Source organism: Condylura cristata, unplaced genomic scaffold (assembly GCF_000260355.1).
Source record: "Condylura cristata isolate star-nosed mole 26May11 unplaced genomic scaffold, ConCri1.0 scaffold00007, whole genome shotgun sequence".
Classification (NCBI taxonomy): domain Eukaryota; kingdom Metazoa; phylum Chordata; class Mammalia; order Eulipotyphla; family Talpidae; genus Condylura; species Condylura cristata.
Window position 1 is genome coordinate 18,150,834 of NW_004567108.1, and position 18,336 is coordinate 18,169,169.

At 34.3% G+C, this 18,336-nt stretch overlaps 1 protein-coding gene across 2 annotated transcripts in view; it reads right to left on the reverse strand.

The window, feature by feature from the left end:
- Positions 1 to 5,158: 5,158 nt before the first annotated feature.
- FYB (FYN binding protein) overlaps positions 5,159 to 18,336 on the reverse strand; it is an 80,730-nt gene continuing 67,552 nt past the window's right edge. For both annotated transcript variants that reach the window (XM_012721787.1, XM_004678419.2), the window contains 5 exons: positions 17,017 to 17,107; positions 15,939 to 16,101; positions 8,244 to 8,277; positions 6,246 to 6,277; positions 5,159 to 5,471 (listed from right to left, as the gene is read on the reverse strand). In XM_012721787.1, coding sequence (XP_012577241.1) covers positions 5,449 to 5,471; positions 6,246 to 6,277; positions 8,244 to 8,277; positions 15,939 to 16,101; positions 17,017 to 17,107 — 343 coding nt within the window. In that variant the 3' untranslated portion in view covers positions 5,159 to 5,448. The remainder of the gene's footprint in view (positions 5,472 to 6,245; positions 6,278 to 8,243; positions 8,278 to 15,938; positions 16,102 to 17,016; positions 17,108 to 18,336) is intronic.

The window sequence follows — 18,336 nt, forward strand, 5'->3', positions numbered from 1 at the left end:
AGAAGGGCCCTGCCTGTCATAGGCAATACATACATGTTGTTTATCACTCACCCACACCAGTGAGTGGATAGTTAATTGTTGACAGAATTGGGTAGTTAAAGAATGGACCATGCTTCATCTGATCTATTTCTCCTCATTAAATGGCCAATGTAGTAGGGTGAACAAATTGATCAAATATGTACCATAGGGATAATTTGATTTGAATAGTGTATTAAAGAAAAATTAAACAAAAAGTAAAAGAAAAAAATAGTCAATAGAATGTTTACTACTTTACTGACAGCTTTTCTAAGATACATCTAGTATGTATCTTATATACTATATATCTAATATACAGTTTCCGGTAGGTACCCATTACTTTGACAAATTTGCTGACAAAGCTGAAGATTGTGATATGCTCCAGACTACTCTAGACTAAACATAGTTTAATACTTCCTTGAGCGAAACAGGGTGAAAGCTGTCACTGAATTACAAAGTAGATGCCTGTGTTACAAAGGGCAGGAGAACATTCTTCCTGTAGCATGGTGTTCTAGGAAATACCAAAAAAAAAAAATTAAAAAAGGATATGCCACATACTACATCAAATAACCAGGAATACTAAGAATTTAGGGATTGAACCTTCCCCAAGCATTGCTTTTATTACAGTTTTATGTGTTTGTTTTATTTAAGTGTATCTACATTACATTCACATGTCAACTCAGCAAGTTTACTGTCATTGAAATAATGTTCAACAGGATTGAGTTAACAGCTTCAAAATGTGTAACAGCAAACTACCAAGCAGGCAATGATAATAATAGTATGTGTCACACACTGTACTCAGTGTTTAAGCACATGATTTCAATTAATTTTTACAACCCTATAAAGTAGGTACTTTCATATTTTATAAGATTCCAAGTCTCAACAAAGTTTAGAATCTCATTTAAGCTTACATAATGTAGCTGGTGATCTCAAGCAGGAGGCAAAAGCAATGACCCACAGTCACTAAAATAAACCCTGAATGATGTGGCCTGATTGTGACAATATAGGCAGCATCAGCTATTTCAAGATTAGTTATAATAATATGTGGCAACATTTGAGAACCCATGATGTATGTTCAAAGATATAAGTGCCCGGTATGTCAAAGATATAAGAAGCAATGTTAGGGGGAAAAATTGTAATTTGTAGTCTAAGTTTCTAGCTTTTCAAGAAACTTAGATATTTGTGATTATCTCATCTCTCTCATGTTTTTATCTTTCCTTCTCAGCTAGATCATTTCCATCTTCTTTTGCATAAGAGCAAGTCTTTCTGTTTTAGAAAACAGTTTCCTCCCAACAACCATCATATTCTTAATGTTTATTGTAAAATTTCTGAAAAGAGGTGAGTGTATTGTTGGGCTCAACTTTTACGTACCCATTACTTCTCAATCCCATGTGGAGATGGGCTGTCAGATATCCTTCATGGAAGGATATGTTGTCCAGAGGAGGTGAGAGTGTCTGCAGATCCTCTCCAATTCTCTGCTCCTTTGGAGTCAGCTTGCACAAGGTTATGCCCCTTCTGGCATGGTTCACAATGGTGGGAATAAAAAGCTAGCCACCTTAACTTGAAGGGTGATAACTGAAGAGTATCATTTACTTCTTAGGATCTTGCCTAGTTGGCTGAAGATGGTTAGTGGTAAAGCACTAAATTCATAGTAGAGTTGATTAAAAATAGATTGAAAACTTTTTTCCCCATTGATTGAGTCAGTGGATCTGAAGAAGATGCATACTGTTCAGCTATAGTATGTTCACTTGAGATCCTCTGGAAAGCAGTCACCAACATGGAATGAAAACTCAATTTTTTTTTTGGGGGGGGGAGAATATATATGTAAGAGGAAAGGGGAGAAGACCATCAGAGAGCAATGCAAATTTGATCCCTCACAGGCGTGAGGGGGATCATTGGGTAGAAGCACCCCTGATGCTATGCAGGGTAAGGAAAGTTTATTCAGGCTATCAGGGTAGCTTCAAACTAATGTTAACCACATAAAGGATTCTACATTTTTCAGGAACAGACCTGCCATGTTCAATCATTGATGAGGAACAGTTTGTTGAGAGTCTGGCATTGGCACAAATGTGGTGATGGATTTCAGTCTGAAGTTGGGGTCTTTGGTCAAGTAATCTCCACATATTATGAGTCAGACTGTAAAATGTGCCCTACCATTTTAGGACAATGGAATGATAAAAGATAGAAATGAATTGGAAAGAGATATTTGGGTTCAAGGCAAGATTTCATGTTTGGTATTTGAATGGGAAAAACTTAAATATGTTTCTAAGTCTAGAAGATGGAATCTGCAAGATGGGAGAAGTTCGAAATAAAGAAGAGGGAAAGAATTGAGGAAAGGAGGGTGGGAAAGAAGAGTGTGAGGGATGAAAGAGGGAGGAAGAGGGGGAAAAGAGATTGGGGAAATAGAATAATTGTAACAGAATGACAATGCAGTTTTAATCTGAGGAATGTTGAATATGAGGAATGACACTACATTCTCTGAAATAGCATCTTGAAATGGGTTATGGTTGAATGTTGGGGGAAGTGAAGGGAATTGAACTTGTTTATCTCAAGATCCACTAAAAAACAGGAAATGAAATATTAGGGTCAGGGGTAGAGGGTTTGGTTTTGAACAGAAGGTATGCTAGCCTCTGAGGTTGAAACAAAAAGATGGGAATCAGAGGAAGACTTTTGTAGAAGTGGGATTGAGTTACAGAAGAGAATGGCAGATGTCTTCATTTTTTTTTTTTTTTTGATGAAGTAGGAGGCAAAATTATCTGCTGGTGGTATTATTTATTTGTCAATCTTCTCACATGATAAAATTTCACACAAAAACTATAACAGAAATAATATTTGGTATAATAAAGTCAACACTTCAAATATATCTTTTATATTGAGGTGATTATTACATAAATCTTTCATAATATGTGTTTATTTCTTGGTGTATAAACCAAATTTAAAAGTTTCTTGATCTCATTTGGAATTTAAAACCTGACATTGGGGCCCTCCCTGGTGGCATAACAGGTTAAAACACACCACTGTGAGGCTATTCCCAACCACTGCAGCCCAAGTTTGATTTCAAGCCAGGAGCTGACCCACATGGCATAGCCGACCTCTGTCCCACCCACTGCTCCCCTCAACAGTGTATTTCAGTGGATCTGCCTGCTCTGCTCCCCACTCTGTCTCTGGTGAATCCTCTCAGCTACCCTACACTTTTGGCCTGTACCCCAGTTCTTGTGTGCATAAAAAATTAATTTAAAAAAAATCCTGACATTGCATTGAATTTATGCCATTCTTTTTTTTTAAAGATTTATTTTATTTATGCATACAGAACTGGGGTACAGGCCAAAGGTGTGGGGGAGCTGAGAGGACTCACAGAGACAGAGTGGGGAGCAGGGAGTGGGTCAGGAGAAGTCTGCCACACCATGTGGGCCACCTGCCCCCTTGGGGATCAAACTCATGCTGCAGTGGCTGTGGTAGCTTCATAGAGTTGTGCATTAACCTGTTGTGCCACCAGAGAGGGCCCAAATCTATGCCATTCTTAATAAAGAAAAATGTTGCTGGAAATATACTGTCAGGGTACTATGTGTATTTGCTACCAAATTAACAACAACAAAAAATACTTTTGGACATTGTAATTTTATGTAAAATTAAAATAAGTCCATCACATAAGGATTTACCACTTATCCTATCAGAAAATAAACCTCAAGTATTTCATAATTGAAGGGATCTTTGAGATCAGTAGCTTCTAATGTGGGGAGCTCATACTCCAAGAATCTATTGAGCAACAGTAGTTGATGATGTGTATTTAAATTTCACTGCACCTACTTATTTGAAATTCCACTTTACCCCTATGAAGGTTTTTGGGTTCCTTATTTTAATTCAGTGGCACACACTTCAGAAGCTCCAGAAGTTTTTGCAATTTTAAAACATAGACAATGCATCAATCATTACTTAATCAAGTAATTTAAAAGTTTCTGAAACATGAGATTGGTTTGGGCAGGTAGGTTGGCAGTGAAAAGTTGGGACAAATTGACTTAATCCGATCTTGTAATTTATATGTGAGCAGACTGGGAGGGTGAAAAAATTATCTAAATATCACAAAATGGATTAATTAATAGCAGAGTTAGCTTTAGAATTTGCTCATTTTTTACTTTAGAATACCTACTTTGCTATTTTTTCCAGGTGTTAAGGTTTTGTATTTTGTTTCATAGTGGTTAGTGATCTGAACATTTAGAACACAATGCTTCCAATTTTAATTTTGGATTGTGTTGGGAATGAGTAAATATCAAGAGGGAACCCCCTAGTCTGTACACTAGAGCTTATTGATTTGTATTCCTTGGACTAGTCAACTTCCAGCAAAGTAGTTAAAAAAATGTTTTTTAATGACAATTGGAAACAAACTCAAAACATGTTTAAAAGTTTTCATAGTGAAGATGTGTCATAAAAAGCTAATTCTCAAGTACAATCTTCATTATTTTAAGGTACACCTAACCCCTGAGTACTCTGTACTTCAACTAGAGCACAGAGTCAAATGATTATGAATGAATCTGCAAAAGGAAAATATTTTAGACCTTTCTGCAATTTTTAATCTCATTGCATACTAAATACACACATTCTTTATCAAGTAATTAACACATTCACAATGAACAAATAGGGACAGACTTTATATAAAAATTCTGTTATCATTATATTTTTCAAAAACATTTAAGCCATCATTAGAGAGAAATTGTCCTGCCATTTTAAAGACAGAAAATTTGAGTAGAAGCTTAATAAAAGATGCTATGATAAGGAGGAGGAAACTGTTTTAAAGTTCCCTTTCTCATACTTTATATTTCTTCCTTACATTTCTTTAGACAACACAATCATTTGTGCTTGATTTTATTTATTTATTTTTTAAGATTTATTTATCTATACATACAAGAACTGGGGTACAGGCCAGAGTTGCAGGTGGGAGGTGAGGGGATTCACCAGATAGATTGGGGAACCAAGAGATTGACTGAAATACACTGCTGAGGGGAGCAGTAGGTAGGTCAGGTGAGGTCTGCCGCGCCATAGGGGTCGGCTCCCTGGCCAGGATTGAACTCATGCTGCAGTGGCTGTGTATAGCTTCATAGTGCTGTGCTTTAACCCGTTACACCACCAGGGAGGTCCCAATTTTATTTTATTTTTTTTTAAGGAGAAGTTGTCTGTCCTTTGATGGTCTAAAAGAAGCTCCTTTATAGTTGTAATTGAAGCAAATATGGGATATCTATATTTCATTGGTACTGTCTGAGATATTGAATAAGCAGAGACCATTTTCTAAAACCAAAATTTCAAAACTTTATAATCAACATTTACAGCATATAGTGATGAGTAGTTCTGTGAACCCAGAACTACTTAATAGCATATCATTTGAAACCTAGATTTCATATTGGTATTAAGTGAACATAGTAAAATAACCAAAGTGGAGCATTAGTCATTGTCATAGATGCAGCCTGAAAGAAACAGAAATACAAATTTAAAAGTACTTATACAAACAGATAGTCTATAAGTGTTACAACCTGGAACTTATGAAAAACTAATTAAATGGAAGATTACATATATATCAAACTTTCATACAAGCCTAGTAAAGTTTCTGGACAGATTTAGCCTCTATCAAAATGAGACTCAGGCTTATTATTTTTGTAATATAGCAATTAAGTATAGTTTTTGATACTCATTCTAAATGAAATTGAATATATTAAATATCACTAAGATTGGTGAATTTAAAAAGAGATATGATTAACCGTATGGTTCATTTTAGGTAAGTTTAATTTTTTAAATCACAACATAAGATTTTTGATGCGTAGAGAATATAAACGAATATTATAACTTTAAGTGCCTATTTTTTTGGCCAAGTGCACATATATTTAGTGCATTTGTCATAGAGTTCTATGGCAAGATTCAAAGTATAATGAAAAAAAAATCACCAAAATATTACCATACTTCAGTTTTCAAAAACAATAAATTAGGGATTCTTTCTTGATATTTAGTTATGAGCAAAAATATTTATTTCTTCACTCTATGAGGGCATTTAGGTTTCCCAATATTTCTAAGCAATTCAAATTCTGACCATATAAGAAGGCTCTAATATCTAAGAACAGTGAATTCATTATTACTGTTACTTGTTATGACTGATTTATAAGACTTTTTTTCCTTTTTGGGAGGTATGCCTGTTCACATTTTATTTTATCTTTCAAGGTATAAGACCTGGGTAATGTGAGACTTACCATCAGCAATATCATCATAGATTTCTCCATCACTGAAAATGAGAAATGATTTATATTTTAAAGAATGTTTTCTTGCCATGAAAACAAATGTTTAAATCAAAAGGTTAGTAATATGATGATATATGACACAAGGCAATAAAGGATGAAATGTTGCAAGTTATACATTTGACGTGGAAAGAAATTTCATTTTTGTCTTTAACTTCTTCATTGGCTTAATTTATTCCTCTCATTCATTCAAGAAAAGCCCATAACTTACTGCATATCATAGACAGCTAGAAAAAGGGGACCCAGCTTCAAGAATACACAGTGCCAAATCTCTCTCTTCAGACGAAATATGGGCCTAACATGAGCCCATACTAGATGTGCTAACTTTGTTAGATGTGCTTGTTGAGCTGAATAAAGTGAACAATCCTGGAGCAATACCCACTGGGGATCTTAATCCAACACCCTAACACATTCTTATATTTGTCAATATCATATTTATCTTTTCAGTTGAACTTTAAATGTCAAAGGCTACACAATAATATTTGGCATAGAAAATAGAGCTCCACTTTCCACATATTTCTAATAATTTATAAATCTAATTATAAAACATAAAAACACAAAATATGTACCTAAGGTACATTTTGCAGAGTGATTTTTAGGTTATTTAATTCTCAAAACATTTATGGTTATAGGCAACCTCACTAATAGCCCTGGATGCTTTTATACACTGTAGGCTTTACCTGGCCCTGAATCTCTGTGAAATTTGCTATTTGACACACATAGTGATCTTTCCTACATACCAGGACATATAAACACAAATAAGAAAAAGTAATTATGTCGAGTAGTTTATATAATCTAATAGAGAAGCAAATAATGTACAAGTAATTAAAATAGAAAGTGTTGAAGACATTAGCATAGCCTTGAAACATAGGACACAGATTCAAAGCTCAGAAGTGAAAAGTGCCTTAGTTACTGATTCCAGACCTGCTTTTGGTTCTTGTAGCATCTATGTTTTTCTATCCTGGCAGCAACAGGCCCTTTAAATTGTTGCCAACTATGGCAGATGCTGTGAGTTCCCTATGTCTTCTGTTGGGTATGTTCTATGAGGCTGAGGGAGGGTTTGGCAACAGAATCTAATACAAATGCAAAGAAGACACATTTTCCTATCATTCAACAAGTGAACATTTATTAATTATTCACTTCAAAAGCTGGTAAACCAATAATTACTTATTTAATTTTTTTTCTTTTTATCCCCAAATAATCATTGATCTTACCCTCCTTGATTTCTTTGTTGTTGTTGTTAAACTGCGATCTGTAACTCTCTGTGCTACTGTATGACCTTAACCTGATTAGAGAATTCATTTCTTGTACTGGTTTACTAGGCAGAATTTTGTTACATTCTGGGGACTCTAATGGCATACTAGTACTGGCCAGTGAAACCTTTTCAATTCACAAGAATACAAGGATCATTGACTGCTATTTTTTCAGGGGAGTGGGAGGAGGCATGCTTCAACATGGAATAAAGCAACCTAATAGTTTACTGTGACTGATGTGAGTAAAGAAAAGCCATCAGTTAGGGGTCAAACTAGTAACTGGTTACAGATGATGGGAGTACCCCTCTGTAGACACTAAATGGTCTCTGATTAATTCAGTCTAACCTCTGCAGTAATCAGCAAGTGAAAAAAGGACATTAATGAAAGTGTTAGTAGCTTTGATCTGTCTGCCTCCAATGTTAGTATCTGTCTCCAAATAAAATTTGAAATTGAGAACAATATAATCATAAATGAAAAAGCTTTTCATCTATTTGAAAGTGAGACTGTGAAAACCCTTAATTTTATTATGTGTTGTGTCACATTGATATAGGATAGGTATGTCACATTGATATAGGATAGGTATTGTTTTGAAATTTATGATAGTTCAGTTGATTATTTTGTTTAAATCAGAATTAGTAATCCTTCTTAAATAAAATCTTAGAATTAGTTTTATGAATATAATAGAAGAAAAAAAACTTACTTGTCTACTAAGTGACTTCGAAGGACATAGCCATCTATGAAAGTAAAAGGAAATAAACTGTATTAATTTTACAGATTTGAAAAACTGATATTATCTTAACAAATGGAAATATAATTAAATAAGAAAATATATTGAATAATTGCATTTATCTACAAATATGACCTACTTTTCTTATGTGTTTTTCCAAGTGTCTTTCCTTATTTTCTTCATTTCTGATCTTTAAAATTTTCTTTTCCTTTCAATTTACAACAATTTTTCTTCTGTTTTTGAATTAAAAACTTTTTCTTATTATACCAAGTTTTTCCAACTTTAATCTACTTTTTCAAGGTGGTAGCCCATATCCCACTTTTAGGAAGAATTTATTAAGCACCGTTTCTCTGATTACAAAATTGTTTTGGATAAGATATTTAAAATGCCAATAAATCTAAGACTTAACCTTGCAAATTTTATTATGTTTAGCAAAGTCACAACTTGTTCAACCTTCCATCCAGATGACAGTAATCAACCTAGTGCTACCCAGGGGAGCATACATTCCCAGTGATCTCATAATAGCTCTTATACTTACATGAAAGATTTCCCACTACTGCTTTTGCCATTATACAGTGTTAAGCTTTTCATTTTAAAATCACTATAGAAAACACATACAAGGGATTTTACTGGTTTCCTGATTAAGTAGAAAATAGATAATATTTTATGCAATGATTTTCTTTTTGAGCATCTAAAATTTGTCCATTATTGTGGAAAAATGTCCTAGAATGAATATGGACTACTTCTCTTGAGAAAAATGTCTGCTGATGTCTAATTAATAGTAACTTTAGAATTATTAGTTTTATGTTAGCATTTAAACTCTGTTGTATGTTTGAGATTAGTTTTTTTTTTTTTCTGTGTCAGTAATGCCTCTAGGTCATATCTCTCACTGAGTCAACTTGTTAGTCTCAGTTACTTTAGATCTAGTTTTAGCTCTAAATAAAAGTAAATGTGTAAAAATTTATAAACCAGGTAGCTCATAAGTAAAGATTAGTAAAATGATCATGAATTTACTCAGACTTGTTGATGTCATATTACTATTTATTTAATATAGAATTTTTGTAAGTTAAGATCATACAACTGAAATGATCAGATTAAAATTTAATTTAACTTTCCCTTAAAATATTCCAAGGCAAAAAACTCCACCTGACTATATCAAGAAATGTATTTATTTTTAATGAAATCTGCTTATAAAATCATATTTAGAAAGGAATCAAAGTTATATTTGAATTTCTCTGTTATGGAAATGACACATATGGAAAATGATCAAAACACTGTAGTACTACTTTTACTCAGAGCATGGAAAAAATCAAAGCCATTCTGACCAATATAAGGACATTTAAAGTTAATTTCTGTGATGCTTGATATCACAGTTCTTCTGTTCATGGAAAAAGACCTTTAAAAAAAAATAATGTATATCATAATTTAATGATAATTTTCAAAGGAGGATAAGCATATCTCTAACAAACTCACTATATGTATATCTTGAGAGAAAATTTGTGTAGACAAAAAGCTTTTATAATAAATTGTCATGGTTCCAATATTAGAAGCTGTATTTTCCTACACTTATACCTGGAGCTAAAATGTGAACAAGTCTTTGCAGATCTTTTCCCTTGATTTTTTTAAAAAAAGATTTATTTATTTATGCATACAAGAACTGGGTTACAGGCCAGAGGTACAGTTGGTGAGAAAATTCATCAGAGACAGAGTGGGGAGCAGGACAAACAGAATGACTGAAATACACTGGTGAGGCGAGCAGTGGGCAAGACAGGAGAGGTCTGCCATGACATGTGGAGCATCTCCTGGCTGGAGATCGAACTTGTGCTGCAGTGGCTGCCAATAGCTCGATAGTGCCCTAGGGAGGGCCCTTTTTTCAAAAGTTTTTTTTTCTGTAGTTAAAATTGGTGGTTTTGGTTTCATTTTGAATTTTCTCCTAAAATAAACTGGAAAATAAAACAATGCAATACTGTGTGTTCCTCTGATATGGTCAAGTTTATATTAATAATTATAACATAATGACTTAATAAGAACTGAACATTTTAACAATGAAGTAAATCTCAAGGTCTCTAAATTAAAATTAGAAAAGAATGAGCAAAATTGTAAAATGTTACCAGACTTGAATTATTCTAATATCACACATATTTATATTAAAAAAATCTCTAGATGGTTAAGAGAATATAGTCAAAATAAAGAGAACATAATCACAATTTTTAGAAATTAAAGATTTTTATTTTCCTGTGCTTTTAGGTAATCTACTTTTAAAAACTCAATTATGCTAAAATTATGTTGCTCTAGATAAACCCTTGCCTAAAATTAACACTAAAACACTTCACAAGGCCAAGGTTAATACCTCATAATATACAGCTTAATTAACTAAAATCCACAAATTGTAGAAAACAATATTCAAAGCTTTAGTACGTTTCCTTTTATCTATTGCCTATTCAAGATCTCTAAATACAAGCTGCTTCTTCCTGAGCACTCTGTTGTTTTATTTGTAAGAGACTAAAACATCAATGGTTTTGAACGTTATTTAAGGAAATATATCGAGATGAAGTGTACAATGGTGATGCACTGCTCTATTTTAGCTTCCTGAAATGATATGATAATTTGGGGCTCGTTACCTATAAAATTATTATTATATGGCATTTTTCAAAGGTTTGAGACTTTCAATAGAGCATAGGTTTTGCTGTCTAGTACCTTTAAAAAGCTCTGCTAAAACTTCATTCTATTAAAAGTATGATTCATGGTGATGTCAAAACAAATGACTTACCATGAATTTTTATATAATCTCTCCATGATAGTTCCTAGAAAAAAATTTTTTTTTTGCAGTAGAAACATACTCTCTTTGCTCATATGTTCTATGTGTATCCAACATAGGGTATGTTAATGAAGCCAACAAATAAATGAAATAAACAGAAAGACTGCTCGTGAGTCTGTGCCATGTAGAGCACTTACTAGGCTTAGTTAACCCTAGTAGACTGCGGATACTGTTATGCAAGGGAGTCTCACAAATAACATGGAATTATTACTTGGAAAGGTCACATTCATAGAGCAGAACACAGTGGCTTGAAACAAATGTTTTTAAATATGTGGTGGGATAGAGCCAGTTAGGAATGGAACACCCACCCCCCATATGTGCAAGCTGATTTGTTCCCAAAATGTCTGCCTGTTGCAGTGCAGATGTATCCTGGACTAATGACTCACCTTTCAGAATGGTGTTGTGTACAAAAGTTACCATGGAAATGCAAAATCATCTTTAGAAATGTAGAAGATACCTTTTTGGCAATGTTTTCTAATTTTTACTTAGTAAAAATGACAACTTTTTAAAACTTTCTTATTATTTCAGTGGTTGTAAGCATGTCCAGAAATAAAGTTGAATGTACTCAATTGGGTCTCATACAATTTAAAAAATCATATTTCATAGATTTACCCAGGCAAGTGGAATGATGTCCAACTTTATGGGAAGATTCATAATATGAAACAAAGAAAAAAATTTTATATATATATATATATACACACACACATCAAATATAAATTATAATGCTAGTTTAATGTAAATGTTCTTTCTCCCTCTCCTTATACATATTTTTAGGCTGTAAGCCAAGCATTTTACATTTCAGAATTTAAAAAATCCTCAATTGAGCATCTGTTTGTTTTAAAATTGAAAAGAAAATTACTTAAGCAAAGAAATAATCAATTGGGTTTGGGAAAATCCAAAGACCCTTTACAATCCTTTTTTTGATGTTCAAGAAAAATGGAGAACATTTTGGCTGCAAATAACTCAGCTCCTATCTCAGAACACACATTTTGCACAAATTTTTTTCTCCAGTGATAGAAGGTGGGAAAACTCACAGCTTATGAGATGTTGGGTTGTGGGACAAGTGCAGATATGAGAAATTCTAAACAACTGGGAATGTGCCAGAAACATATTTGAGAGCACAATGTCTATGCATTTTCACTTCCACATTCAGTGCATGAGACTTGATCAAATGTGATAATGCCTGAAAAAGAGCTTATCCTCCACAAGGGAAGGGATAATTATTAATGTTTTAACCTCTGGTTTATATCATCAAATCAGGTTTAGTAAGCTGTCTTCATTTGATAAATTAAAAAAGCAGAGGGAGTAAGGAAAAAAATAGGGCTACCATGGGGCTTTCTTATAATTGCCTTTGCTGCTAGTCAGAAGATGCAGAAATGAGGAACTGAGATATACAGAGGTTCCTGGATGATAAACAACAGGTAAACCACAAGACTAAGGCTAAGACTCAACAGACTTCTTCCTGTGAATATATATATATATACCTATACCTATACCTATACCTATATCTATATCTATATCTATCTATATCTATCTATCTATCTATCTATATATATATATCGTACTTTGATCTGATGAACTGACTGCAATCTCCAAATTGTTACATTTAATTCAGCAAACCCCAAACAAAGGAGTAGGTACTATAGAGTGTTGGCCATACAAAGCTTAGAACCCTTCATTGAAGCTCAATTCAAACTCTGAATCTAATAATAGTAGAAGGCTGGTAAAACAATAAGGACAATTAGAACAACAAAAATAGGAGTATGTTGGGTGGGGCAGGGGTGAGAGTAATTGTGACTGGTAGGGCTGGGAGTAGGCAACAGGCACACCTCAATTTTAGATCACAACAAGGTTGTCTTTAATAGAATAGAATAAAGTCTCATAGAAGGAGGAAAAGGCATCCTTCGTTCAGGGAGAGGCAATTGAGTAGTTTAAATATCAGGAGTGTCAGGTGTGGATGGGAAATAGTTGATAAGGGTAAAGCTAAATCATAAAGCATTTGTATGTTCATCTAGAGACTGTTTTTAAAAATAATATTTGGGTAACAGTGTGGTGACTGGATTGACTGAAACTATAGGTAGAGTAGACAGCCCGTGAAAGACTACCATACTACACTAAACAAGGGAGGGTTAAATCTAAACAACAGTCATTCCAAATCCTATGAGGTGAGTAATAGATATATTTAAAAAAATTAAGCATGTCAACATTGGTGTTCAAGGACAGAATAGGACAGAATAGCCAGGATGTCCAGAGAAACTAAGAAAAGCAGAATTTTTGAAATATAACAGTGAATTAGGCAGATATGATAATCAAGTCTTGGAATTGCGCTTACCATGAAGATAACAGCAGCCTTTCCTAGTATTTCTCTCATATACCTTCACCCTTCTCACTGCAAGGGCTTTTTGTCTCAAACTTTCAATTGACCAAACTTGCATTTTAATTTTTTTCCTGATGCCTCTCTCTGACTTCCAGAGCAATCTTGGCCAGCCTGCTCAGAATCTAGAATGTCTCATCACTTACCCAGGGATTGGTCTGCACTCCTGATGGACAGGAGCAAGGTATAAGTATCCCAATTTATTTCCCACTGGATGAGACAAGCTGCACCTAGGAGTTGCTGGCTGGCTTCAATTCCAGTTATTCCATGGTAACTTTTGGTTGCTTTCCCTTGGGAAGCCAAACTAAGACAAAGACCAGGCGAAAGAAAATCTTTAAATCAAAACAACAGCTACTGATATTAATCACCTATTTTCTATCCTACTTGGAGGGGTCCCACACCACCTAAGAATTGAATCAGTTTTCCATGAGCTGGAAAATTGTAAGTGTGATGAAAACCTGCTAAAAAACCAGAAAACCTGATAGATAAAAAGTTACATGGAAACTTGATTGTAATCTACCAGAATTTTATGGGATGTTTCTATCCATTATTTTAGCAGATGACAAATTCTAAGAGACACAGAATCCCCTAGTATTCATAACCCTATTTAGAATTCTCGATGACCAAATAGAAAATGACAGCAGATTAAAAATTTATGACCTCAATAGCTACTGCTTTTATTAATGACTTAGGTGCACTGGACCTAGGGAATTCAGACTCTCCTCTGAATTCTGGATTTATCCCTGTTATTTCAGTAGTTCTATATCTACCCCTGTTTATTTCTGTCCATACATGTGTGCTGTTGTCAACTACACCCTTGTTACTCAGAGCCTCAGAGTATGTTCCAGGAGCAGCATCATCACTGATCTGGATGTTTGGTAATATCCAGGATGTCACATCTCACTTACTGAATTAGAATCTGTGTTTTTAACAAGAGCCCCATGTATGTGATATGTATATGCTTTGAATTTGAAGATTAGGAAGATTACTGTGCACGGGATTTTTCTCTAGGGATAGGCATCTCAGGACAACATGACAAAATTTCCTACCATCACAGTAAGATGTGTTTGAAGCTTATATACTGGGGAGAATCCACATGGCAAGAACTAGAACAAGTCTCTGTTATGAAACATAGGAAATAACTTGCAAAGTAGAGAGGAGAAAATATACCACATAGACCCATCACCTACTAATCACTCACTTTTAGCATTTTAATTTAGTTGGTGTTAGCTGGTTTTAGTAACATAATTTTAAAATACAAAATTTTAGAATACACATTAAGTAATCTTATTTCTCTTACTGTTATGCACTGCATGAAAATTTCATCATTTCTCATAGTCATCATGTAAAATATTCAACTTGTTATATTCATTATAATTTATTAATTGTTTTTAAACATTTAAAATATTTTTGATGATCTTTTAAAGCATATACCTCTTCTGCAGTTAATGCAATTCTTAGGGTAATCCTTACAGGGCTGGTCTGAATAGGGAATTTGTTTCCTATAGCACTGTCAACACATTCTCTCCCGTAAACTTTCAGACTTAATGCTATGCTACCCTGCTTGTATCCTTGTACCCACATTCTATTTTCTCCTGTTAAAAGTCACCAGTACCTCCTCATGACAACTCTGGATCCATTTCCCCCACTCTGAGTCACTGTGCTTTCTTTTTACAATTCCATTTCAGTTCCTATCCCTGAGTCACCTTCCTGTCATTGAGTCGACTCAGAGTTCATGTTTTTCGTGCAGACTAACCAAACTGATATAAGACCTCTAGGCTGGTATCCAGTTTTAAATAAAGGACAGCATAACACTCCATTATTCTCCCCTGGACTTTACATGAAACAAAATTCCTTTTCAAATTGGACAAAAGCATTTCCATCTGTCAGCTTTAATTACTGATATAGTCAAAGAGGACAGGAAATCTCTTAAATTCCTTTGGAGTAGTATGTCTCATTAATTGTGTTCAAATAGGATGGGAACCCAAGTGAATGCGAAGTAGGAAAATTGGAAATTCTCACTGTGACCTATGCTAATTTTAAAATCAGATCAGAGCATAAGCTATTCATGGCTTTCGTACCCTGGTTCTCACTTAAGTGGCCAGAAGAACAAGCTGGGAGGATATTATGATCACAAACTCCATTCTGACCAGCAGAACTCACAACTTATCAGGTGAAAGATGGGTTTGGCAACTGTGCATTTAAAGCCCATACAAGCATTTTTGACACAGGATTGAATTTTGAGAAGCAATGATTTGGCATGACCGTGTATCACAGTGGGCAAATACAGCAAGTGGGAAATAAAAAGAGCAAATACATAAATTTCAGCACAGCAAAAATCTCCAATTTCTTAAAGTTTTCCATGATTTATAACACATAGAATAAGAAGAATTAACAAAAGCAGGGGCTATCACTAAAACTTGTTTGGTTACTTTTGGAACGTCATTACTGTGTAGACTGAACAGCAGTGACTTACATTTTCCTTCTTCATTTCTGCAGAGAACTTTCGTGTCATCTGTGCTTTGTATGACTTGAAGAGATTCACCAGGCTTTACCTGGAGATCTCTGGCTCCACACTTTTTAGAAGTTAAGGAGGGTGAAACTCTGGTTGAATAGAGGACTCTAATTTCACCATCATACTGGAAAAATAAAGAAAAACATTTTATATATTGACATCTACTATTACAATTGTAAATTCAACTGTTAGATTTTTGAAGAAAGTCTTTGCTAAATAAATAGTTACCTGTTTATAAAAGCTAACATAAGGGCATCAAGGAAAACTGCCTTGGAAAAAGTCATTCCTAAGCCCAAAATACAACATTTTTTTAAAAACTTTCACTTTTTAAAAAATTTAATTTGTGGTGATTTGATGTGTATTGCAAAATGATGACAGCAGGGTTAGATACAAAACCTATCACATAATTACCATTTACTTTGTGTGGGGAGAATATTTAAGGTTCACTCTTTTAGCAACTCTCAAGCAGATACTACAGCATGGCTACTTATAACCATCATGTCATATATAAAACTCCCATATTTATTCGTCCTAAAAATGAAGTTTCTCTCCACTTCCCCCATCCTGTCACTGGCTCTAGTAGCCACCTTTTATTCCAAAAGTTTGGCATTTTTAGAACCCACGTATAAGTGACATTATAATTCTTTCTGAATTATAATGGTCTCAGGGTCTAGGGACATTTTCATACTATATGTCACAATTTCCTTCTTTCTCAGAGCTAAATAGCATCTCATTGCATAAACAATATATACTGCATCATTATTCATTCTATTTTTGGATTATCTCCTTCCTAAGCATCAAAGGATGGCTTAAATTTAGGTAATTATCACAGGATGCATATTTTACACATATGAGAGCTTGCTTAATTTATTATAGAAATAACTTTAAAGCTAAAATAAATTTCCTCTAAAATATAAAATTGATATTGGCTAACTGAGACTGACAATTACATTTTTAAAATGTGCATTTGAGTACTTAACAGTTTTTGGATTTTTTCATCAGTTTTATGAACTTTGTTTAATATTTAACTATGACATACTTTAAATTTTTTCCTGAAGTCCTTTTCTTCTTTTTCCTGCTTTTTTAGCTTTTTAGGGTCTTTTTCTTCTGCCTTGGTCTTCATTCCATAACTAGGATAAAACACATAGCAAAAACACTTCATTTCAAAAATATCAAAAGAACACACATTAATTTTTTTTTTAAATTTATTTACGTGTGCATACAGAACTGGGTACAGGCCAGAGGCTCAGGGGCGGTGAGAGCTTCACCAGAGACAGAGTGGGGAGCAGAACAGGTAGATCTATGAAGTACACTGCTGAGGGGAGCAGCGGGCGAACCAGGAGAGGTCTGCCACACCATGTGGTCACCTCCGGGGCAGGCGGGGATCGAACTCTTGCCGAAGTGGCGTTAGCTTCTTAGTGCTGTGCTTTAACCCACTGCGCCACCACAGAGGGCCCATACATTAAATTTTTATTAAATATTTAAAAAATTATTTTCCTAACAAATCTAGTACATTTATTGCAATAAATGACAACATTTTATAATACAGAAGGGATTCTTCTACAGTATACAAATTATGAATTTAAATGAATTATTTATTATGTTGAGCCACATATAATCACTGAGGTATAGTTTAAACATGGCTTTATATCAACAGTTTCACATGACTCAACCTATTCTTGAACTCCCTATAATTTTCAGACCTTCCTAAATAACTAAGTGGCTTGGCCAATGTTACAGAAAAAAAACTTTAAAAAAATAAACATTTCAACCCACGGGGATTACAATTGAGATGGAAAAAAAAATGTACAAAATGATGGAAAAATAAACTATTATAATATTTAAAAAAAAAGTTCAGACCTCATCCCTTCAGTCTGGTACTTAAAGTCATCCCCCATGCAATGAATTTTAAATAAAATTGTTAAAAATGCTGAAAAAAAAAGAAAACAGTAACAACTAAAAAAAATAAATAAAAAATGAACATTTCATAAAAAATGGTTTAAAATTTTTATCTATATGTTTTGTCATATCAACATAAAATGGAACCAGATGGCAGGCAAGAAACTTTAAAAGTTAAGAATTCAGATCCGGGCCTTCCCTGGTGGCGCAACGGGTTAGGATGCAGCACTGCAAACTGGCCGCAGCCACCTCAGTGTGAGTTCAATCCCTGCCCCAGAGGTGACCCACATGGTGCCACAGACCTCTCTTGACCGGCCCACTGCTCCCATCTGCAGTCTACTTTGTCCATCAGCCTGTTCTGCTCCCCATTCTGTCTCTCGTAAATCCTCCCATTGCCCCAGCACCACCTCTGGCTTGCACCCCAGTTCTGTATGAATAAATAAATCTTTTTTTTTTTTTT